We start from the raw sequence: 24545 nt of genomic DNA on the forward strand, positions 1-24545 counted from the left end.
GCCTTGGCCTCGGACCACCTCATTTCCTTCTCTTGTTTATTCATTTCCTCCAACTTATGTGTGCTTGTTATGATCTCTTTCACGGTATTCTTGAACACAACTATGTCAAGTCCATTATTTTTTATCTTTCTCACTTCTCGTTTTGGGTGGCCTCTTCGCAGTGATGCTTGGAGTCGTGTTGGGATTAGGATTTGGGACTTCATCAACATCATCACCGGTATCGTCATTGTTGTGCACTTGTGAAGCCGATGGTGATTTAGCCTTCTTCTTTGGTTGGATTTGCGTCATAGTTCATGTCCTCCACTTCTCGTTATCGTGGAGCAAAGCCCAACAATGGAGCAACGACTTGCCTTTCGACTCCCTCTACTTGTAGAACTCGTTTGTGTAGCTGCGCTGTCAAGTTCAAAGTTTCACATTAACAATTTGGTTGGAAACAATTCACGTGTGTGTGTGTGTGTGTGTGTGAGTGTGTGCGTGCGTGCGTGCGTGCGTGCGTGCGTGCCTGTGTGTGTGTTACGAAAATATACTCACCAACATGTCCTCTATGACTCCACTAGATTTGGCACGGTCCACTTGAGCCACATAACCTACCCAACAGTTGTAACATTCCTGAACTTTGATCCATCAATGTGCAAGGGTCTTAGTGGAGCGATCGATGGAAACAAACACATTACTACGATACTGATATGCAAAACAGTTCCACTATGTCTTCGCTTCGATCGGTCCCTTGTATCACATCAATGCTCACACCCTCCCATGGCATGCCCAATGCGTCATCCTCGTCCGTGGAGAAGTTGCTCTCCCCTACTCCATCTCTTTGTTTTGCAAGCCTAAAAACAACTTGATCATCCTCACCCTCAAACGAAGTGGACCAAGATATGATTGTTGGCTACATAATGCAAATATGAAACTAATGTGCCTCGCATATTTCCATGTAAAATAATGGTTGTGTTTTCTAAAAATTAAACAAATGAAAAACATACCTCCCTTGCGTTTTGTTGTACACCTCATTGGTGTTGTACATGTCGAAATCCTCATCGACGTCAGAGAAGGGGGGCACGTCCGACGGCATTTGTGTGACGGACGTTGATGGAGTTGCCGTGAAGGACGGTGGTGGGGTTGCAGACGTGGCCGTCGTCGCCTTCTTTGATGCTCATGGCTTCGTTGCCTGCTCGAGGGGGCACCAACGAACGATGCCACCATCCTCCCCCACGGCGCCGTTACGGATGGGCCACTTCCTTGCCGGATCGCCTATGCTAGGGTGACGATAAAGGCCGAGGGTGGAGGAGGCGGGCCCATAGGCGTCACGAGAGGAGCGGCGGGCCGTAGGGGAGGGCGCTTGTGAAGACCTACAGGGCAACAGGATTGACGGTACAGTCGGCAGCGGCACACCGGCTTGCGGCGGCAGATGACCGGACAGGCTGCTTCCCAACCAGATCGCCTAGGCAAGGACGAAGGCCAAGGGTGGGAAAGGCTGGTGGTCGGTGTCGTGGGAGGAGTGGCGTGAAGACCTAGGGGGGCAGTATAGTCGACGGTAGTACAACAGCTTGTGGCAGCGAGAGACAAAAAGGGGTGTGGAAGAAGGTTAATTCCCGCCAGGGTTACAAAGAGTTAATGGAGAAGATGTTTTTCCCTAAGTAGTGGAAAAGTATGACCAGTCATACAAGCCCCCAATATTATTTGGGCCGCGCTCCGACCGATCTTTTTGAAAGATCCGCCGACTCGGCAGCAGTTAGATCTACAGTTACCCAGTGTCCAACATCATCCTCATTATTGCAACAAGGGTAGTGTTGTGGAATCTTTTGCAACAAAGCTTATGTTGCATAAACCTTTTGCAATATAGGTGATGTTGCGGATTTTTTTTCTTTACTATTTTTGCAACATGGGTGCTGCGGAAGAAATTTTCGCAACACAGATGATATTGCAGAAAAAAAAATTGGCTTCATTTCTTTTGCAACATGGGTGTTGTTGCGGAAGGCAATTTTGCAACACACATGATGTTGCGAAAAAATTTATAGAAAGACACACATAAAGACACACGCCACGTGGAGAATGTCCACAGGCTGAACGCAAGCTTTTCCCATATTATTTTGCGTTTTGAGACCTGTTGGAACTGTTTTTTAACCCAACTCCTCCAATATCAGCTTTTTATTGGGAAATGGGAATCTCTAATTTCCAGCTCCTTCGGCAGCCTGCATGCTTATTTTGCATTCCCTTCCTCGGGCAATAAAGCTCGTGGCCAAGCAACAAGCTCTCACTGTTGTCTTCTTATACCAGATTTTTTTTTAGAAAAGGAGGATGACCCTCGGCCTCTGCATCTGGGAGATGCATACGGCCACTTTATTGATTATTCTCGAGGACCTTATAAAGTATTACAACAATGTGTCTGAATCCACCATCTTGGCAACACATGCCACTACTCCTATCTAAAATGATGAAGGGGTGCTAGCTGGGCCACTACCCAAACCACTCACCTAAGCCTAACATCAAAAGCCGGAAGCCGAAACATATTCGGAAGCCCTAGTCGAGCCACATACCGGGTCTGGGGCACAATCCGGTCAGACGCACTCGTGTGTCGTCGCCACCATCTTCCACAGGTCCGTCTTCAGATCATATTGAGGCTTCTACCTTGTCTGGCCACTCTGCCATCGATGTCACCATGACGCCAGACAGCAACCTCCTCCTGCGCGAGTCCATCTCCATGCATCGGACGCCGAGCCTCCACAGCGCCATGCCGCCGATATCTGCCGCCATCGATGTGTGAGATGAAGCACCGCTCCACCATACCCCCAGCCAGCACTTACTCCAAAACGATGCCCCCAGGAGGGAAAGCGATAAAACGCCATCATCGTCCGATCCGGAAGACCCAGATCTAGGGTTTCCCCCGGAGCATCCCGAGCCTGATGACGCAGACTGCAACGACGATGCCTCGACAAGGTAACGACATCTAAGACGCCGCCATCGTCCGCCATGACCGTAGTCGGCGCGATTTTCATCGGAGTTGCTCCACCAGACGTGCGCCGCCGACGTCGCTGGTCCCTTCAACCGGAGCAAACTTCAAAACAATGCCCTAAAGAGGGACTACAACACAAAAGCGCCGCCATCGCTCGATCCCAAGGAGATCTAGGGTTTCCCCCGTAGTTGCCCGTGCTGTCAAGGGCCAGACAAGGGTAGAATCCCGCGGATCTGCCCAGCTGCCGACGAGTCGCACCCACCACCGTGCCGACGGCCGACCAGCGATCAATCCGGCCGCGCCGCCGCGAGCCGATCCGGTCACGCCCCCTCCGTCCCTGGCGGCCCGCAACGCACCAGATCGCAAGGCCTCTTGCCGCGGGGAATCGACGTCGCCGAGGCGCCGCCACCACCCGCCGTGGCGACCGGCCCGCCGCCATGCTCCGGCCCGGCGGCGTCGGCCGCGCCCTTGGGCGGCGGCGAGGGAAGAGGAGGAGTGGGGGAGGTTCGGCGGCGATGGGATCTGGGGCCTCCCGGTCGCCCACGCGGGGGGCGGCTCGGGAGGGAGACGTACGGGCAGTTCAAGGATGATCAACAATGCAAATAGCATTCAAGGCTCAAACCAACGATCAACACTAAAAACTCTGAGCGAAAGGAAGAAGCAATAAATCACTGAAGAGCTTCATATCATTCTAGCAGATTCAAGGGATCACTTGAAAGTCTGGCAGCATCACCATCAACCAAAACAACACTACTCTGAGTATCAGCATTCCATCCGAGGAGTAATACAAACTAAGCGACCGATACCATTCACCATCTTACAGACCAAAGACGACATGTTAAGCTACTTGGCGTCTCAGTGAAGAACTCCGTGACTGCTAGAGCAGGCATGTCACCAGAACAGACAATATCATATCCCATGCGCTCCACGACCTGAATTTAGTACTAAATTCACCTGGATCAAAGGAAAGTTGGGCATGAGAAAACTTAGTACTACTAGAGTTGCGTGATGTTCGAAGAGAGAGCACCAAATCATAACAGATCTATGTGAGAATTTAGCTCACCTAGGAGAGAGTTAGCCAAAAACACTTGCTGCTTCATGTTCCTCCAATTCATCCTATGAATGTCTGCTTGGTAAGTCCCTCCAGGGGGTAACTCCCATGTGGAGCTTTGTCTTTTGCAGTCAAGATTGGATCATTAGACCAGTTAAGCATCCCTTGAGAAGTTGAAAGGCAACAATATTAGTCAATACAGAAGAGACATTCGATATATTGTACTATCAGTCATATGGAAAAATTATGATGGCACTAACTGAGATATATATCTTCCTAGCAACGGGAAATAAATGCAAACAAAACAGAGCTATATATGGGGAAATGTACTGACTGCCTACTCCGATGATGCTAGTACAACTAATATCTTACATACATGTATCAATTAAGCACCACAATGACGTGCATTTTACCATCAAGGAATACATCAGCATCGACTACGCACATCTTAGATCCTACCATCAAGGCATACAACATCGTACACAAAACATACAACCAATTCCGACATGTGCATCACTTCGTGACCTCGATCCAAGGTAAGTGCAGCCTCTAAAGCCTGCCTTGCTTAAGCACAACAAGATAGAGATTACAGATCTATAATCATTAACCACAAAGCCCTCGTCTTTTATAGTGTGTCAACTGTATCAACTAGTATGTCAGTTATAGGCGAATACTGAATACCTAGCCTAATAGGCTAAGATAAAGAATCCGTGCATTTACCATTTAACATGCTTGTGCAGACATACGCAGATGGAATTCAGTTCTCCTAACTGTCTCGTGATGAATGTGATGAGAATTAACCTGGTGATTGTTGTTGTGGAAGCCTCCACGCTCGAACGAAGCGGCTGGCGACTGCGCACCTCGGCGGCGCAACCAGGTCGTAGAGCTTGCAGTCCACAACCTTGCGCGCACGCACGTCGACACCGAACATGTGCTTCTCCAGGAAGAAGTAGACGACGTCGGGGTTCTCGGGATGGATGAGTGCGAGCGTGGGGATCTCCACGGGCAGCCCAGTGGCCTTGTAGCTCTCATCGGCCCAGATCTCACCAAAGCTTGCCTCGTGCTCCAGCGTCCACCCCGTGGAGTCCGGACCAGGCAGCGTCCACACGCTGATGTTGGGAGTGCCGCCGATGACACGGCCCATGTAGTAGGTGTCGACGAACCGCAGCTTGCCGGCGCTCACCCCCACGCAGCGGTACATGTCGGACTCTCCCCAAGCTTCCCTGGACCGCAGCACCCTGTCCGGCGGGAGCGGCACGAAGCGGAGGGCCGGGTCGCTGGCGAAGGGGTCGCTGGTGATGACGCCCCATGTGAGGTCGACCCACCAGAGCCTCCCGTGGTGCGAGACCACACCGATGGGCGCGAAGATGCGGCGCGCGAGCGGGTAGTGGACGCTCTTCTCGACCCACTTCCCGACCTCGGACGAGAAGGAGAGGAGCGTGGCATGGTCGGTGCCCATGATGGGGCGCAGCTCCGAGACCATGTAGTGGCCGCCGCCGCCAGGGGAGGCGATGAGGCCGAGGAGGGCCTGGTGCATGATGTCGACGGGCTTGGGTTCGGGGAGGCGGAACGCGGAGCCGGCGTTGGCGTCGAGGACGAAGTAGCGCGGTTCGGAGTCGTGCCAGTGGACGCCGGGACCGTGGGGACCGTCGGTGATCTCGCGGGTCCAGGGGCGGCCAAGGGTGGCTTGGAGGAGGAGGAGGCCGGAGGGGTCGGCGGCGAGGACGAAGGGGAAGTACTTGGGAGTGACGGGCTCCGGGAAGACGCGAGGGGAGACGGTGAGGATGGAGACGCGCGGGGGCGGGGTGAGCGCAAGGGAGACGTCGGCGCCGTCCGCGGGGGGCGCGACCCGCGGGATGCTGCCCAGGACGGCCCACGACGACGACGCCATGTGGGCCTGTGCCCGCGACGGAGCGGAGAAGGGCAGGTGCGGTGAGGCGGGGAGGGCGGCGGCCCGAGCCGCGAGCAAGCGAAGGCGGCGCAGGGTTTGGGACGCCATTGCGGTGGATGCGGGAGGCGACCGAGGGGAGGATGGGAGAGGAGGTGGCGAAGTGTGCGAGGGAGGGGGAAAGTGTGGTGGGTGCAGCAGACCTGAGCAGGTGCAGACCGCAGAGGTGCGGCAGCCTTTGAACGTCTGAGGAAGGCTCATCTCGCGGGCAAACGATCCGCTGTGTTGGTGTACGCGCCTCTGCCGTAGCCTTTCTTTGTCTTTCTCCAAGAGAAGAATGGCTATAGCCTTTACATGAAACATGATTGAGACTGAATTTTCCAAAGTGTATAACATAGCGAAAATTGCTTTTGGAGGCTGAGCTCCATTTTTTTTTAGAAAAGGAGGATGACCCCGGCCTTTGCATCTGGGCGATGCATACGGCCACTTTATTAATTATTCTCACAAGACCTTACAAAATCAATACAATAGTAAGACTAAAGCCGTCGTCTAAGCAACAAACTGTCGCTACACCTATCCAGTTGATGAAGGGGCGCAGATAGCCTGGGCCTAATACCAAACAGACATCGCCAGCCAAGCCTAACATCTAAGACCTGAGACCCCAACCTAGCCACTTGCCGGGTCTGGGGCACACACTGGTCCGGTGTGCTCTCAGAGGCCGCCGCCGCCAACTGCCACCGCTCCATCTTCAACACTGTACTGATGCATCAACCTTGCTCGGTCCAGCTATCGTCGACGCCACCACGACGCCCAATGACACCTCCTTCCTGCGCGCAAACAGCTGAACACGTCGCAGTCGCCACTGATACACCTCAGCGCCATGCTGTCAAGTATCACCAGCCGACACAACTTGAAGTCCTTGGAGGATCTGTCGTGTGTAGCACCTGCCGACCAGGCATGACCAAGTGTAGCACCTGTCGGTCAGGCATGACTTGACATCTTCATCGAAGCTCCATGCAAGACGAAGCCGCTCCACCTCCTGCCTCTGACTTCCAGCGCTGCTCCACAAACGATGCTCCCAAGAGAGAAACGACACTGCAGTGCCACCATCGTCCGATCTGGAACGCCAGATCCTAGGGTTTCCCCCGGAGCAGCACGAGTGGGTCGACGGTAGTTACAAGACGATGCCTTCATCAAGGTAACGGCCTAGAACGTCGCCATCGCCTGCCGTCGGCTCGGTTTTCACCGGCAACCATGTCTCCCCAACTCGCAGCTGGGACTAGATGATGGATCTTGAGATCCGATCACCAAGCTTCTGGTCGGCCGCCGCCGACGAAGAAGATGACCACCACCACTGGCTACAGCGGCCAGAACAGATCTTCCATGGGTGCCGCCAAGCAGCTACAGCGGCCAAAACAGATCTGCCATGGGTGCCGCCAAGCAGTCCACCTGGCCCTCGACGCCGCCGCCGATCTAAAGCCAGATGACATGCCGCCGAAGACCGCATCACGCCGCCGCCCGATCCAGGCCAGCCGCCGCAGCAGCCGCCCGTGGCCCGAGGCAGGGCCGACCGCCGCCGCCGTCAAAGCCAACCCCGTCGCTTGTAGATCGGCCGCACCTCCACGCATGTTGGGGTCCCGCCACCCCTGAGACGCGGGAGGGAGGAAGAGCCCCCGCCACCGCCGTCGGCCTCCGGGCCCAAGCCGACGGCGTCCTCTGGAGGCGGCGGGAGGAGGGGAGGAGGATGGGCTAGGCCCCAGCGGCGGCTAGGGTTGGGGAGCCTCCCGAGTCGCCCGAGCGGGAGGCGACCCGAGCGCTCTTTGGTATTTTTATTATCCACGCTGTTGAAGATTTTTGTACCCTCCTTTTGCAATTTTTAAAATTCATCAAATTCATATTTCTATGTTTCAAAAAATTATGAAAAATACACATATACATGGACACACAATGTACATGTGTGTAAATTTTCAGGACAAAATACATTGAAATGAGGGCCGTGCAAAAAAAAGAAGCTTTTCAACACATGATACTATTCATTCTCAAAGTCTATGATTTTGTCTTTTTCGCAAAAGTTGCATTTCAAGGCACTCGCACACACAAAATTACACACATATACATTCCATCCTTGTATACTTGCATTTTTCAGATTTTTTTAAACTGAAAAATATACATTTTAATTTTTTAAAGAAAAATAATCAAGCTCCATGGAGCTCAGTCACCAAAATGACCCACTCCATACATTGAGGCTATAAAATTGCACTGAAATTTAACTATATAATCCAACAAGTAAATTTCAATAAATGGATGTGGAGCCTACGAAATCGATCTAAAGTGTGTAATGTAGTAATTATATTTGTCTATTAACATAAGCATCTCCTACATTTCTCATCCTAGGAGTACAATATCCAAGAGCATTTTAGGCCATATGCACGAGTGTAATGACAGAAAAAACTACCTGCGAATGAAATTTGTGTTGGCATGGAAAATCGCCGCGCAATACGAGGATATTTGTCGTCATCACACTAAATATAATGGCTAAGCAATACCTTGAGCCCACCAAGAAAATATTAAATATTCCGGCAACGTCGTAAATCAAACTGGATAATGGCCATCAGGACTAAGCATACTTCTTCATACACGTAGATATATATCACTTGCATGCATCACGCCCATGGTCCAGTATAGCATATGCTTCTTCTTAAGACTTGTATCTTCACCTTCCATAAAATTTCCTATGGCAATACTTCAACAATGCATTAACCAATCAGCTTGATAAATCATTGATTTAATTTGGCTCATCACATACTAAGTAGCGAAATTATACCATCAACACATGCCACCCTGTTTTTGGTACAATTGCATTGACCAAAAATATATAGGAATTGTCGTAGGATAAAGTCGATCATTGATCACATCATTACTTAGGGCGATGTCCAACAATACATAGGCCAAATTTTCTTAGGGCGATATTTCAAATAATATATCGGCCAAATTTTCTCAGGGCGATACTTGAAATAACATATCGGCCACAACATGTTCAGGCCTCCTGCCACATGCTAGGATAATACTTCTTCAAATATTTTCCATTAAGAGCTTTGGACAACTTCTCTCCCTGCAAAGATTGTACAAAATATGAATTTCCAGGAACAATCTCTATAATTTTATACGGGTCTTCCCAACTCGGCGACCATTTGCCGAATTTTCTATCTTTAGTTCCAATAGGTAAAATCGTTTTCCACAGTAAATCCCCTATTTGACACGATTTCTCTCTCACCTTTTTATTATAAGCCTTGGCTACTCTTAATTTCTCCTTCTCAATTTCTCGCAAAGCTCTTAATCTCTCTTCTGAAATGTCATCTATCTTATCCATCATCAAATCATTATAATCTACAGCCGACAAATCATTTTGTCTGGCCACTCTAAGAGCTTGTAAATTAACCTTTACAGGTAACACCACCTCCTGACCATATACCAGATCATACGGTGCCACTTGAGTCGCTCCGTGCTTAGATATCCGATGAGCCCATAAAGCTTCCGAAAGTACCTCATGCCATCTTTTCAGATGCTCCTCAATTTTCTTTTTGATAAGCTTAATTAAAGTTTTATTGCTAGATTCAGCCTGTCCGTTAGCTGGAGCATAGTAAGGCGACGAATTTAACAATTTACTTCCTAAAGATTTGGCAAATTCACGAAATTGATGAGACATAAAAGAAGCACCTTGATCAGTAGTTAAAGTTTGAGGAATACCAAATCTATGAATAATATGCTCTGAAACAAAACTAATAACCTTTTTGTGAGTCATATTTTTCAAAGGAACTACTTCAGTCCATTTAGTAAAATAATCTGTGGCAACTAGGACGAAGCGATGTTTTTTAGAAGACAAAGGATGTATCTCACCAATAAAATCTAAGCCCCATCCTCTAAATGGCCACGGCCTAATTATAGGATTCAACATAGCTGCGGGCGCTAACTGTACATTCCCAAATTTTTGACATGCCTCACAACCTTTATAGTACTGAAAACAATCCTCTAGCAAAGTCGGCCAATAAAACCCTGCTCTTTTTAATAACCATCGCATTTTGTGAGCCGACTGATGTGTCCCACACATTCCTTCGTGCACTTCACCCATGGCCACTCTAGATTGATCAGAATCCAAGAATTTTAAAAATAACCCATCGATTGTTCGGCGATACAACTCATCGTTAAATAAGGTATATTTTAAAGCTTGTCGCTGAATTTTTCTATCTCTTGTTTGACTTGGATCCTTTAAATGATTAACTAGAGGAACTCTCAAATCACTCGGGTCTAAGTTATTTGCTAATTCGGTCGTTTGTGACTCATGCACCGAATCTGCACTACATTGTACAACTAATTGTTCAACTGTGCTTGGCCCAAGTGCACTCTGTGGCAAAGTATCCAACATTATAGACTCAGCATGCATCGGCTTTTCTAATATAAAAAACATTCCTTTGCTAATGTGATAACCGGATGCTTGCTGTGCTAAACAATTAGCTCTAGAATTTTCTTCTCTGGGTATATGATGGATGGTGAACGTATCTAGAGATTTAATTATGTCTAAACATCGGTCCAAATAACTATTTAATAACCCATCAAAACATTGAAATTCGCCTTTAATTTGTTGTACTACCAGAAGCGAATCCCCAAAAGCATCTAGATCCTTTACACCCATATCAACTACAGTTTGTAAACCAAACAGTAAAGCTTCGTACTCAGCATGGTTATTAGTGCAAGGATATTCCAAACGGACCGATGTATCATAAACAACATTATTAGATGAAATTAAAACATTACCGACGCCTTGCCCGTCCCTACAAACCGATCCATCAAAATAAAGTTTCGATGGACACACACTAACATAATTGATATTTTCATCACCTTTAATCCTATAATCAACAATAAAATCGGCGATAACTTGACCCTTCATAGCACGCAACGAATCATATGTTAAATCATATTCTATTAGTGCGTAAGCCCACTTTCCAATCCTACCACTAAGAATCGGTTGTTGCAACATATACTTAATGACGTCAGGCTGGCAAGCTACCACACACGTACTAGAAAGAAGATAAGGCCGAAACTTTGTACATGCATAGTATAAAGATAAGCATAACTTTTCAATAAACACGTACCGACTTTCGGGGTCGAGAAAACGACGGCTTAAGTATGCAATGATGTATTCTTTGCCGCTGACCTCTTGCGCCAACACTGCATCGATCACCCTATCTTCTGCAGCAATGTACAGCCTGAACGGCGCACCGGACATGGGCGCCCGCAATATTGGAGGATTTGACAAGCATTGCTTTATATTATTAAAAGCATATCGTTGCTCTGCCCCCAAGTAAATTCGACTTCATTCTTTAGCCGAAGTAGAGGAACAAACGATTCAATTTTTCCTGCAAGGTTAGATATGATTCGTCTCAAGTAATTAATTTTTCCTCACAACTTTTGCACATCCCTTTTACACGTGGGTTCCTCCAAATTTCTAATTGCCTCCACTTTCTTAGGGTCAATCTCTATGCCATTTTCATGAATTATGAATCCTAAAAACTTACCAGCCGACACGCCAAAAGCACATTTGAGTGGGTTCATTTTTAATCCATACCGGTGCATCCTTTCAAAAGCTAATCTTAAATCGGCTAAATGATGATCAAACCCATCCGATTTAACAACTATGTCATCAATATATATTTCTAGTACAATGCCTAGAAGATCATGAAAAATTAAATTCATAGCGCGTTGATATGTAGCACCGGCATTTTTTAACCCAAATGTCATAACGACCCACTCAAATAAACCAACAAAACCTGGGCAACAAAAAGCAGTCTTAGACATATCTTGTTCGTGTTGGGTTTCGTAGTAATTTCAAAAAAAAATTCCTACGCGCACACAGGATCATGTGATGCATAGCAACGAGGGGAGAGTGTTGTCTACGTACCCAACGCAGACCGACTGCGGAAGCGATGACACGACATAGAGGAAGTAGTCGTACGTCTTCACGATCCAACCGATCAAGCACCGAAACTACGGCACCTCCGAGTTCGAGCACACGTTCAGCTCGATGACGATCCCCGGGCTCCGATCCAGCAAAGTGTCGGGGAAGATTTTCGTCAGCACGACGGCGTGGTGACGATCTTGATGAACTACAGCAGCAGGGCTTCACCTAAACTCCGCTACAGTATTATCGAGGTATATGGTGGCAGGGGGCACCGCACACGGCTAAAGAATAGATCACGTGGATCAACTTGTGTCAACTTGTGTGTTCATGGGGTGCCCCTTGCCTCAGTATATAAAGGATGGAGGAGGAGGAGGCCGGCCAAGGCAGAGGTGCGGCCAGGGTGGGGAGTCCTACTAGGACTCCAAGTCCTAGTAGGAGTCCACCAAGAGGGGAGGAAGGGAGAAGGAATAGGAGGAGAAGGAGAGGTGGCCGGCCCCCTTTTCTCTAGTCCAATTCGGACTAGAGGGGAGGGGGGGCGCAGCCTTTTTCTCCTCTTCCCACTAAAGCCCATCAAGGCCCAATACTCTTTCCCGTATTCCCGTAACTCCCCGGTACTCCCGAAAATACCCGAATCACTCGGAACCTTTCCGAACTCCGAATATAGTCGTCCAATATATCGATCTTTACGTCTCGACCATTTCGAGACTCCTCGTCATGTCCCCGATCTCATCCGGGACTCCGAACTCCTTCGGTACATCAAAACTCATAAACTCATAATATAACTGTCATCGAAACCTTAAGCGTGCGGACCCTACGGGTTCGAGAACAATGTAGACATGACCGAGACACGTCTCCGGTCAATAACCAATAGCGGGACCTGGATGCCCATATTGGCTCCTACATATTCTACGAAGATTTTTATCGGTCAGACCGCATAACGACATACGTTGTTCCCTTTGTCATCGGTATGTTACTTGCCCGAGATTTGATCGTCGGTATCCAATACCTAGTTCAATCTCGTTACCGGCAAGTCTCTTTACTCGTTCCGTAATACATCATCTCACAACTAACATATTAGTTGTAATGCTTGCAAGGCTTATGTGATGTGTATTACCGAGAGGGCCCAGAGATACCTCTCCGACAATCGGAGTGACAAATCCTAATCTCGAAATACGCCAACCCAACATCTACCTTTGGAGACACCTGTAATGCTCCTTTATAATCACCCAGTTACGTTGTGACGTTTGGTAGCACCCAAAGTGTTCCTCCGGTAAACGGGAGTTGCATAATCTCATAGTCATAGGAACATGTATAAGTCATGAAGAAAGCAATAGCAACATACTAAACGATCAGGTGCTAAGCTAATGGAATGGGACATGTCAATCAGATCATTCAACTAATGATGTGACCTCGTTACTCAAATAACAACTTATTGTTCATGGTCAGGAAACATAACCATCTTTGATTAACGAGCTAGTCAAGTAGAGGCATACTAGTGACACTTTGTTTGTCTATGTATTCACACATGTATTATGTTTCCGGTTAATACAATTCTAGCATGAATAATAAACATTTATCATGAAATAAGGAAATAAATAATAACTTTATTATTGCCTCTAGGGCATATTTCCTTCAGTCTCCCACTTGCACTAGAGTCAATAATCTAGTTCACATCGCCATGTGATTTAACAGCAATAGTTCACATCACCATGTGATTAACACCCAAAATTCACATCGCTATGTGACCAACACCCAAAGGGTTTACTAGATTCAGTAATCTAGTTCACATCGCTATGTGATTAACACCCAAGGAGTACTAAGGTGTGATCATGTTTTGCTTGTGAGAGAATCTTAGTCAACGGGTATGTCATATACAGATCCGTAAGTATTTTGCGAATTCTATGTCTACAATGCTCTGCACGGAGCTACTCTAGCTAATTGCTCCCACTTTCAATATGTATCTAGATCAAGACTTAGAGTCATCTAGATTAGTGTCAAACTTGCATCGGCGTAACCTTTTACGACGAACCTTTTTCCATAATCGAGAAACATATCCTTATTCCACTAAGGACAATTTTGACCGCTCTCCAGTGATCTACTCCTAGATCACTATTGTACTCCCTTGCCAAACTCAGTGGTATGGCATACAATAGATCTGGTATACAGCATGGCATACTTTATAGAACCTATGACTGAGGCATAGGGAATGACTTTCATTCTCTTTCTATTTTCTGCCGTGGTCGGGCTTTGAGTCTTACTCAACTTAACACCTTGCAACACAGGCAAGAACTCCTTCTTTGACTGTTCCATTTTGAACTATTTCAAAAATTTATCAAGGTATGTATTCATTGAAAAAATCTTATCAAGCGTCTTCATCTATCTATATAGATCTTGATGCTCAATGTGTAAGCAACTTCACCAAGGTCTTTCTTTGAAAAACTTTTATTCAAGTATCCTTTCATGCTTTGCAGAATAATTCTACATTATTTCCGATCAACAATATGTCATTCACATATACTTATCAGAAATGTTGTAGTGCTCCCACTCACTTTCTTGTAAATACAGGCTTCACTGTAAGTCTGTACAACAACTATATGCTTTGATCAACTTATCAAAGCGTATATTCCAACTCCGAGATTCTTGCACCAGTCCATAAATGGATCGCTGGAGCTTGCACACTTTGTTAGCTCCCTTTGGATCGACAAAACCTTCCGGTTGCATCATATACAACTCTTCTTCCAGAAATCCATTCAGGAATGCAGTTTTGACATCCATCTGCCAAATTTCATAATCATAAAATGCGGCAATTGCTAACATGATTCGGACAGACTTTTAAGCATCGATACGAGTAAGAAAATCTCATCGTATTCAACACCTTGAACTTTGTCAAAAACCTTTTTCGACAAGTCTAGCTTTGTAGATAGTAACACTACTATCAACGTCCGTCTTCCTCTTGAAGATCCATTTATTCTTAATGACTCACCGATCATCGGGCAAGTCAATCAAAGTCTACACTTTGTTCTCATACATGGATCATATCTCAGATTTCATGGCCTCAAGCCATTTCGTGGAATCTGGGCTCATCATTGCTTCCTCATAGTTCGTAGGTTCATCATGATCTAGTAGCATGACCTCCAGAACAGGATTACCGTACCACTCTGGTGCGGATCTTACTCTGGTTGATCTACGCGGTTCAGTAGTATCTTGATCTGAAGTTTCATGATCATTATCATTAGCTTCCTCACTAACTGGTGTAGGTGTCACTGAAACAGTTTTCTGTGATGAACTACTTTCCAGTAAGGGAGCAGGTACAGTTACCTCGTCAAGTTCTACTTTCCTCCCACTCACTTCTTTCGAGAGAAACTCCTTCTCTAGAAATGATCCATTCTTAGCAAAAAATGTTTTGCCTTCGGATCTGTGATAGAAGGTGTACCCAACAGTTTCCTTTGGGTATCCTATGAATACACATTTCTCCGATTTGGGTTCGAGCTTATCAGGTTGAAGCTTTTTCACATAAGCATCGCAGCCCCAAACTTTAAGAAACGACAACTTTGGTTTCTTGCTAAACCACAGTTCATAAGGCGTCGTCTCAACGGATTTTGATGGTGCCCTATTTAACGTGAATGCAGCTGTCTCTAATGCATAACCCCAAAACGATAGTGGTAGATCGGTAAGACACATCATAGATCGCACCATATCTAATAAAGTACGGTTATGACGTTCGGACACACCATTATATTGTGGTGTTCTAGGTGGCATAAGTAGTGAAACTATTTCACATTGTTTTTAACTGAAGGCCAAACTCGTAACTCAAATACTCTTCTCTACGATCAGATCGTAGAAACTTTATTTTCTTGTTACGATGATTTTTCACTTCACTCTGAAATTCTTTGAACTTTTCAAATGTTTCAGACTTATGTTTCATCAAGTAGATATACTCATATCTGCTCAAATCATCTGTGAAGATCAGAAAATAATGATACCTGTCGAGAGCCTCAATATTCATCGGACTACATACATCAGTATGTATGATTTTCAACAAATCTATTGCTCGCTCCATTGTTCCGAAGAACAGAGTCTTAGTCATCTTGCCCATGAGGCATGGTTCGCAAGCATCAACTGATTCATAATCAAGTGATTCCAAAAGCCCATCAGTATGGAGTTTCTTCATGCGCTTTACACCAATATGACCTAAACGGCAGTGCTACAAACAAGTTGCACTTATCATTATTAACTTTGCATCTTTTGGTTTCAATATTATGATTATGTGTATCACTATGATCGAGATCCAACGAACTATTTTCATTGGGTGTGTAACCATATAAGGTTTCATTCATGTAAACAGAACAACAATTTATTCTCTTACTTAAATGAATAACCGTAGTACAATAAACATGATCAAATCATATTCATGCTCAACGCAAACACCAAATAACATTTATTTAGGTTCAACACTAATCCCGAAAGAATAGGGAGTGTACGATGATGATCATATCAATCTTGAAACTATTTTCAACACACATCATCACTTCACCCTTAACTAGTTTCTGTTTATTCTGCAACTCCCGTTTCGAGTTACTACTCTTAGCAACTGAACCAGTACCAAATACCGAGGGGTTGCTATAAACACTAGTAAAGTACACATCAAACACCTGTATATCAAATATACCCTTTTTCACTTTGCCATCCTTCTTATCCACCAAATATTTAGGGTAGTTCCGCTTCCAGTGACTATTTCCTTTGCAGTGTAAGCACTCAGTTTCAGGCTTTGGTTCAGCTTTGGGCTTCTTCGTGGGAGTGACAACTTGCTTGTCAATCTACTTGAAGTTCCCCTTTCTTTCCCTTTGCCCTTTTCTTGAAACTAGTGATCTTGTCAACCATCAACACTTGATGCTCTTTCTTGATTTCTACCTTCGTTGATTTCAACATCACGAAGAGCTCGGGAATCATTTTCATCATCCCTTGCATACTATAGTTTATCACGAAGTTCTACTAACTTGGTGATGGTGACTAGAGAATTCTGTCAATCACTATCTTATCTGGAAGATTAACTCCCACTTGATTCAAGCGATTGAAGTACCCAGACAATCTGAGCACATGCTCACTAGTTGAGCGATTCTCCTCCATCTTTTAGCTATAGAACTTGTTGGAGACTTCATATCTCTCAACTCGGGTATTTGCTTGAAATATTAACTTCAATTCCTGGAACATCTCATATGGTCCATGACGTTCAAAACGTCTTTGAAGTCCCGATTCTAAGCCGTTAAGCATGGTGCACTAAACTATCAAGTAGTCATCATATTGAGCTAGCCAGACGTTCATAACTTCTGCATCTGCTCCTGCAATAGGTCTGTCACCTAGCGGTGTATTAAGGACATAATTCTTCTGTGCAGCAATGAGGATTTAACCTCAGATCACGGATCAAATCCGCAACATTGCTACTAACATTTTTCAACACAATTTTCTCTAGGAACATATCAAAATAAACACAGGGAAGCAATAACGCGAGCTATTGATCTACAACATGATTTGCAAAATACTACCAGGACTAAGTTCATGATAAATTTAAGTTCAATTTAATCATATTACTTAAGAACTCCCACTTAGATAGACATCCCTCTAATCCTCTAAGTGATCACGTGATCCAAATCAACTAAACCATAACCGATCATCACGTGAGATGGAGTAGTTTTCAATGGTGAACATCGTTATGTTGATCATATCTACTATATGATTCACGCTCGACCTTTCGGTCTCCGTGTTCCGAGGCCATATCTGCATATGCTAGGCTCGTCAAGTTTAACCTGAGTATTCTGCGTGTGCAAAACTGGCTTGCACCCGTTGTAGATGGACGTAGAGCTTATCACACCCGATCATCACGTGGTGTCTGGGCATGACGAACTTTGGCAACGGTGCATACTCAGGGAGAACACTTCTTGATAATTTAGTGAGAGATCATCTTATAATGCTACCGTCAATCAAAGCAAGATAAGATGCATAAAAAGATAAACATCACATGCAATCAATATAAGTGATATGATATGGCCATCATCATCTTGTGCTTGTGATCTCCATCTCCGAAGCACCGTCATGATCACCATCGTCACCGGCGCGACACCTTGATCTCCATCGTAGCATCGTTGTCGTCTCGCCAATCTTATGCTTCCACGACTATCACTACCGTTTAGTAATAAAGTAAAGCATTACATCGCGATTGCATTGCATACAATAAAGCGACAACCATATGGCTCCAGCCAGTTGCCGATAACTCGGTTACAAAACATGATCATCTCATACAATAAAATTTAGCATCATGCCTTGACCATATCACATCACAACATGCCCTGCAAAAACAAGTTAGACGTCCTCTACTTTGTTGTTGCATGTTTTACGTGGCTGCTACGGGCTTAAGTAAGAACCAATCTCACCTACACATCAAAACCACAACGATAGTTTGTCAAATAGACTCTGTTTTAACCTTCTCAAGGACCGGGCGTAGCCATACTCGGTTCAACTAAAGTTGGAGAGACAGTCGCCCGCAAGCCATCTATGTGCAAAGCACGTCGAGGGAACCGGTCTCGCGTAAGCGTACGCGTAAGGTTGGTCCGGGTCGTCTCGTCCAACAATACCGCCGAACCAAAATATGACATGCTGGTAGGCAGTATGACTTGTATCGTCCACAACTCACTTGTGTTCTACTCGTGCATATAACATCAACATAAGTAACCTAGGCTCTGATACCACTGTTGGGTTTCGTAGTAATTTCAAAAAAAATTTCCTACGCGCACACAGGATCATGTGATGCATAGCAACGAGGGGAGAGTGTTGTCTACGTACCCAACGCAGACCGACTGCGGAAGCGATGACACGACGTAGAGGAAGTAGTCGTACGTCTTCACGATCCAACCGATCAAGCACCGAAACTACGGCACCTCCGAGTTCGAGCACACGTTCAGCTCGATGATGATCCCCGGACTCCGATCCAGCAAAGTGTCGGGGAAGAGTTTCGTCAGCACGACGGCGTGGTGACGATCTTGATGAACTACAGCAGCAGGGCTTCACCTAAACTCCGCTACAGTATTATCGAGGTATATGGTGGCAGGGGGCACCGCACACGGCTAAAGAATAGATCACGTGGATCAACTTGTGTCAACTTGTGTGTTCATGGGGTGCCCCTTGCCTCAGTATATAAAGGATGGAGGAGGAGGAGGCCGGCCAAGGCAGAGGTGCGGCCAGGGTGGGGAGTCCTACTAGGACTCCAAGTCCTAGTAGGAGTCCACCAAGAGGGGAGGAAGGGAGAAGGAATAGAAGGAGAAGGAGAGGTGGCCGGCCCCCTTTTCTCTAGTCCAATTCGGACTAGAGGGGAGGGGGGGCGCAGCCTTTTTCTCCTCTTCCCACTAAAGCCCATCAAGGCCCAATACTCTTTCCCGTATTCCCGTAACTCCCCGGTACTCCCGAAAATACCCGAATCACTCGGAACCTTTCCGAACTCCGAATATAGTCGTCCAATATATCGATCTTTACGTCTCGACCATTTCGAGACTCCTCGTCATGTCCCCGATCTCATCCGGGACTCCGAACTCCTTCGGTACATCAAAACTCATAAACTCATAATATAACTGTCATCGAAACCTTAAGCGTGCGGACCCTACGGGTTCGAGAACAATGTAGACATGACCGAGACACGTCTCCGGTCAATAACCAATAGCGGGACCTGGATGCCCATATTGGCTCCTACATATTCTACGAAGATCTTTATCGGTCAGACCGCATAACGACATACGTTGTTCCCTTTGTCATCGGTATGTTACTTGCCCGAGATTTGATCGTCGGTATCCAATACCTAGTTCAATCTCGTTACCGGCAAGTCTCTTTACTCGTTCCGTAATACATCATCTCACAACTAACATATTAGTTGTAATGCTTGCAAGGCTTATGTGATGTGTATTACCGAGAGGGCCCAGAGATACCTCTCCGACAATCGGAGTGACAAATCATAATCTCGAAATACGCCAACCCAACATCTACCTTTGGAGACACCTGTAATGCTCCTTTATAATCACCCAGTTACGTTGTGACGTTTGGTAGCACCCAAAGTGTTCCTCCGGTAAACGGGAGTTGCATAATCTCATAGTCATAGGAACATGTATAAGTCATGAAGAAAGCAATAGCAACATACTAAACGATCAGGTGCTAAGCTAATGGAATGGGTCATGTCAATCAGATCATTCAACTAATGATGTGACCTCGTTACTCAAATAACAACTTATTGTTCATGGTCAGGAAACATAACCATCTTTGATTAACGAGCTAGTCAAGTAGAGGCATACTAGTGACACTTTGTTTGTCTATGTATTCACACATGTATTATGTTTCCGGTTAATACAATTCTAGCATGAATAATAAACATTTATCATGAAATAAGGAAATAAATAATAACTTTATTATTGCCTCTAGGGCATATTTCCTTCAGTTCGGCCATAAATATTTGATTGTAACCTGCATTACCATCTAAAAAGCTAATCACTTTATGTCCCGATGCATCATTAATAAGCATGTCGGCTATAGGCATAGGATATTCATTTTTCGGAGTAGCTTTATTCAAATCTCTAAAATCAACACAGATTCTAATATTACCAGTATTTTTCTTTTCCACGGGCACAATATTAGAAACCCAATCTGCATATCTACATGGCCGAATAAACTTAGCTTTTAACAACCGATCAACCTCTTCTTTGATGCGGTCATACAAATTAGGATTGAAACTTCGACGAGGTTGTTTATGCGGCCTAAAACCGGATTTAATAGGTAATCTATGTTCTACTAAATCTCTACTTAAACTGGGCATCTCAGTATAATTCCAAGCAAAGCAATCAACGAATTCTTTAAGTAATAAACATACCTTACTTTTCTGATCGGCTTTCAAGCTAGCTTTGATAAATGTAGGCCTCGGGATACTTCCATCACCAATATCAATTTCTTCAAGTGGGTCAGCCGATGAGAATCCTTGTCCCAGCTTTTCCATGTCATCAAAATCTTCAATTGTTTCATGCATATCGCTCTTTTCGGAACAATACTCCTCCGTGCGTCCTTGTAGCCACTCAATACTATCGTCTTTATTCATCATTTATATAGATAAATCATTAAGTCGAGCTATATCAGCTGGCAGTGCATTTATAGGTACAAAACCATCTCTACCGATACTGATATAATTATAATCCGATAAATCCCTACCGGTCAAACATCGCATGTCACCGTGTTGCCAATCAACCGGCGCCTCAGTCAAAGCAATGCAAGAAGAATTGTCCGCCTCAATCACCTCGACATCATCATTAACCCACTGAATTAAGCATCGATGAAGAGTAGAAGGGATGCAACAATTTGCATGAATCCAGTCACGTCCCAAAAGAATATTATACCGGCCTTTGACGTCAACAACAAAAAATGCAGTCGACAATGTTTTGCTTCCGGCTGTGAGCTCCATAGAAATAACACCCTTAGCCTCGGACAATTCTCCTGAGGATCCACTAAGTCCCATGTTGGTCTTCATTAACTTGCTCTCTTTTCGGTTCAGTTTAGAAAATACTGAAAAGGGCATAATATTAACACCTGCACCGCCATCAATGAGCATGCGACCAATAGGCTTACCATCAAATAAATAATGGCTTTAGGTGCTGCCCATGCTTCTCTGGTTTCTCAAATGTAGCATTCTTTGGGCCAAGAACAAGTTCAGCAATTTCTGCCACGGGCGCGCGAAATTCAGCAGGCAATGCGAACACTATATTAACATCCATATCAGTTGGTGCATCTTTATTATTCTCTGAATTTTCTGCAATAATAATGTCATCTGCATTTTTATTTTCCTCTGCTGCGATGCGCTTCTCCTTCCAAGTCTTTGTAGGCATCATTGGTTTATCCTGATTGAACCATCTATCGTGCTTCTTCTCAGCTATCTCTTCCTTTATTTCCAATGTCCGCAGTCGCTGTACACGTCGTTTTTGAGTATGGGTAAGTCCATTCGGGCACCACTGCGGTGCTGGTTTAGTACCTCGCGCGACTGACTTAATTTGGCTGCCCCCCGGGTCCTTCGGCCTATACTGATGTACTTCTATTTTTCTGGCAAACATTTCATCTCTGGACAAAAAACTTCTTTGCTGATCATATACGGTACTGGAATTAAATCCCTGGGCGCATACATTGCCTGAGTCCCAACGTGTAGATGTACTAGTATTAGACTTGAAACTCCTCGGAGGCAAACTCTTGGACGTTCCTGTGCAACAATTGTTTATGATCAAATCAGCTTGTGTGCTAGCCGATTTAGGCTTCTGAATAGTACATGAGGATATAGCATCCGGCCGTGCATGCGGGTTATGCCCAGAATTAGTTTGCTTTTCAAATTGATTAGACTGGCCAGCTTGCCGCAACTTTACGCCATTACTTTTCTCCTCTATACCGAGAGCTTCTTTTGAGACACTGCTTGTTTCTGTACAATTGACAAGACCTTCATCTGACTGGTGTTCCGCTATTTTCAGACCATGATCAACATCCGAATCATCTGAATTTTTTGCTGCTTTAGTTTCAGCATGCTTCACCGGCATCCGTACGCGCTTGTAGTTGCCCTTATAGTTGTTGCGCTCTGCACTGTGTACCGGTGATCGACCTCCTCGAATCTCGATGGCGTTATGTGATTTAGCCTCCTCATTGAAACGAGCCCTTTTCTCATGTATGTTTGGTCTGAACATAGGCCTCGGCGGGATCCATCCCGTCTGAAAATAACCTGCTGGCCGTGTAGGATATGGCGCCCAAGGATTAAACCCCCATGGAGGAAACATCGGATACATAGGAGGTGCACAATCCCAATATGTCGGCTCCATTGCAAAATACGGTTGTTGGTCATATGCACTTCCTTGCCATTGCTCATGACTGTGAGGTCCAGAAGGAGATCTAGGACGTTTATTACCTCCGAGCCGATTAAACACATTGTTGATCTTGCGTGAGGTATATTTTTCCAACAACATGCTAACTGTCGGCTTTGGCCTTGGAGCTTGTCTCCTTCCTCCGTTGACTTTCCACACTCCTATTTCTGGATTTTTTGGTTTGATCATCCTTGGAGGAGCACTGTTATCAACAAAATTTTTTCTCTCTTGCGGATTCGGTCTGATCCGACCGAATAAGCATTTTTTTACTCTCAAGCTCGACCATATTGATAGGAAAAGGGTCGTTGTCGAGCTTCATCTTAGGACCTTCTGTAAACGTCAATCGTCCTTCATTGATGGCCGATTGCACCTGTCGACGAAACACGTTACAATCATTAGTAGCATGAGAAAAAGAATTGTGCCACTTACAATAAGCTCTTCTACCCAATTCTTCTGGAGGTGGAATTACATGACCCTCTCTCACTCTAATTAATTTATTCTGCAATAACATATCAAAAATTCTATCACACTTGCTAACATCAAAAGTGTATTTAATTTCATCTCTTCTAGCAGGTGTAGGTTTCAAAGCAGAACATGCAAAAGGTTTTGACTTTGGTGCTTGAACCCATTCGGCTACACATATATTAACATCATCCTCACTAGCCGAATCACTATCATAATCTAAGGCATTAACCACATGATTATCTTTCTCTTTATTTCTGTTATCTTTAAACCGGCTATATTGTTTAATTTCCTTAGCCCGGTTTTCTTGCACCAAAGCCTTCTGCAAAACTTGGTTAACATCTAAAAATTCTTGCCCTTCTAGTTTATCCTTAATATGAGCGAGTAAACCCGAAAAGGCAAGATCGGCTAAGTCCTTTTCGGCTATGGTCAAGCTGAAACATCGGTTTTTGACATCCCTAAACCTCCTAATATAATCATGAACATGCTCATTATATTTCTGCCTTACCATAGTTAAATCTGAAAGCCAAAGTTCTGTTTCACCGCTATAAAAATACTCATGAAATTTTTGCTCCAATTGTGCCCATGTTGAAATAGAATTAGGTGCAGCCAATGTAAACCAAGTAAATGCAGTACCAGATAGAGATAAAGGAAATAATTTTAATCTAAAAACATCTGATGTGTCGACCTCGCTGCATTGTGCTAAAAATTGTCCCACATGCTCAAAAGTAGATCTACCATCTTCCCCCGTAAATTTAACAAAATCTGGAATTCTAAAACCACGAGGATATGGTGTCGAGTCAAAATAATCAGGGTATGGTTTTTGATATGCACGTTCTCTACCCTTAGGTTCTAAACCAAATTCTCTAAGTATATTAGCAAGCTGATCCTTAAAATTATTATTGGGTTGTAGAGAACTGGCTTGTGGAGCAGATGAAATACTAGCATGTGGTGGAAATTCCGGCAAAGAAATTGGAGCATGCGAAGTTTGCAACGGAGACCCACTAAAATATGAATCAGGTACCGGTCCATACGGAACCCCGGTACCGACAGGCGGTAGTGGTGGCGTACTATATGCTACTGTTTGATAACTAGGCTGCTGCAAATTAGAATTAAAACCAAAACTTCAGTTATTGTTATTGTGATTTTGTGGAACCGAAGTCGAAATAATAGGAGCAGTAGTACTAGGAACTAAATTATTAGCCGAACTACCAACATAGTTTCGGCCATCCAGATTGTTGTTTAAAGGAACGTGAGGCTGCATAGCATTAGCCGATGCACTAGGCGTATGTATATTACTTAGAAAATTGTTAAATCTG

General features: G+C 45.1%; 2 protein-coding genes across 2 annotated transcripts; both read right to left on the bottom strand.

Moving 5' to 3' along the window:
• Positions 1-3632: 3632 nt before the first annotated feature.
• On the bottom strand, positions 3633-6084 carry LOC119281182. Its single transcript, XM_037561780.1, has 3 exons — positions 4806-6084; positions 4017-4168; positions 3633-3907 (listed from the first exon to the last, which is right to left on the bottom strand). The coding sequence occupies exons 1-2, from the start codon at positions 6001-6003 to the stop codon at positions 4065-4067; spliced, it is 1302 nt and encodes a 433-aa protein (XP_037417677.1). The 5' UTR covers positions 6004-6084; the 3' UTR covers positions 3633-3907; positions 4017-4064.
• A 2845-nt stretch (positions 6085-8929) lies between these two features.
• On the bottom strand, positions 8930-20903 carry LOC119279494 (protein NYNRIN-like). The gene is made up of 2 exons (XM_037560714.1): positions 20751-20903; positions 8930-9862 (listed from the first exon to the last, which is right to left on the bottom strand). The coding sequence occupies exons 1-2, from the start codon at positions 20901-20903 to the stop codon at positions 8930-8932; spliced, it is 1086 nt and encodes a 361-aa protein (XP_037416611.1).
• Positions 20904-24545: the final 3642 nt, after the last annotated feature.

Source organism: Triticum dicoccoides, chromosome 3B, assembly GCF_002162155.2.
Source record: "Triticum dicoccoides isolate Atlit2015 ecotype Zavitan chromosome 3B, WEW_v2.0, whole genome shotgun sequence".
In the NCBI taxonomy this organism is placed as follows: Eukaryota; Viridiplantae; Streptophyta; class Magnoliopsida; order Poales; family Poaceae; genus Triticum; species Triticum dicoccoides.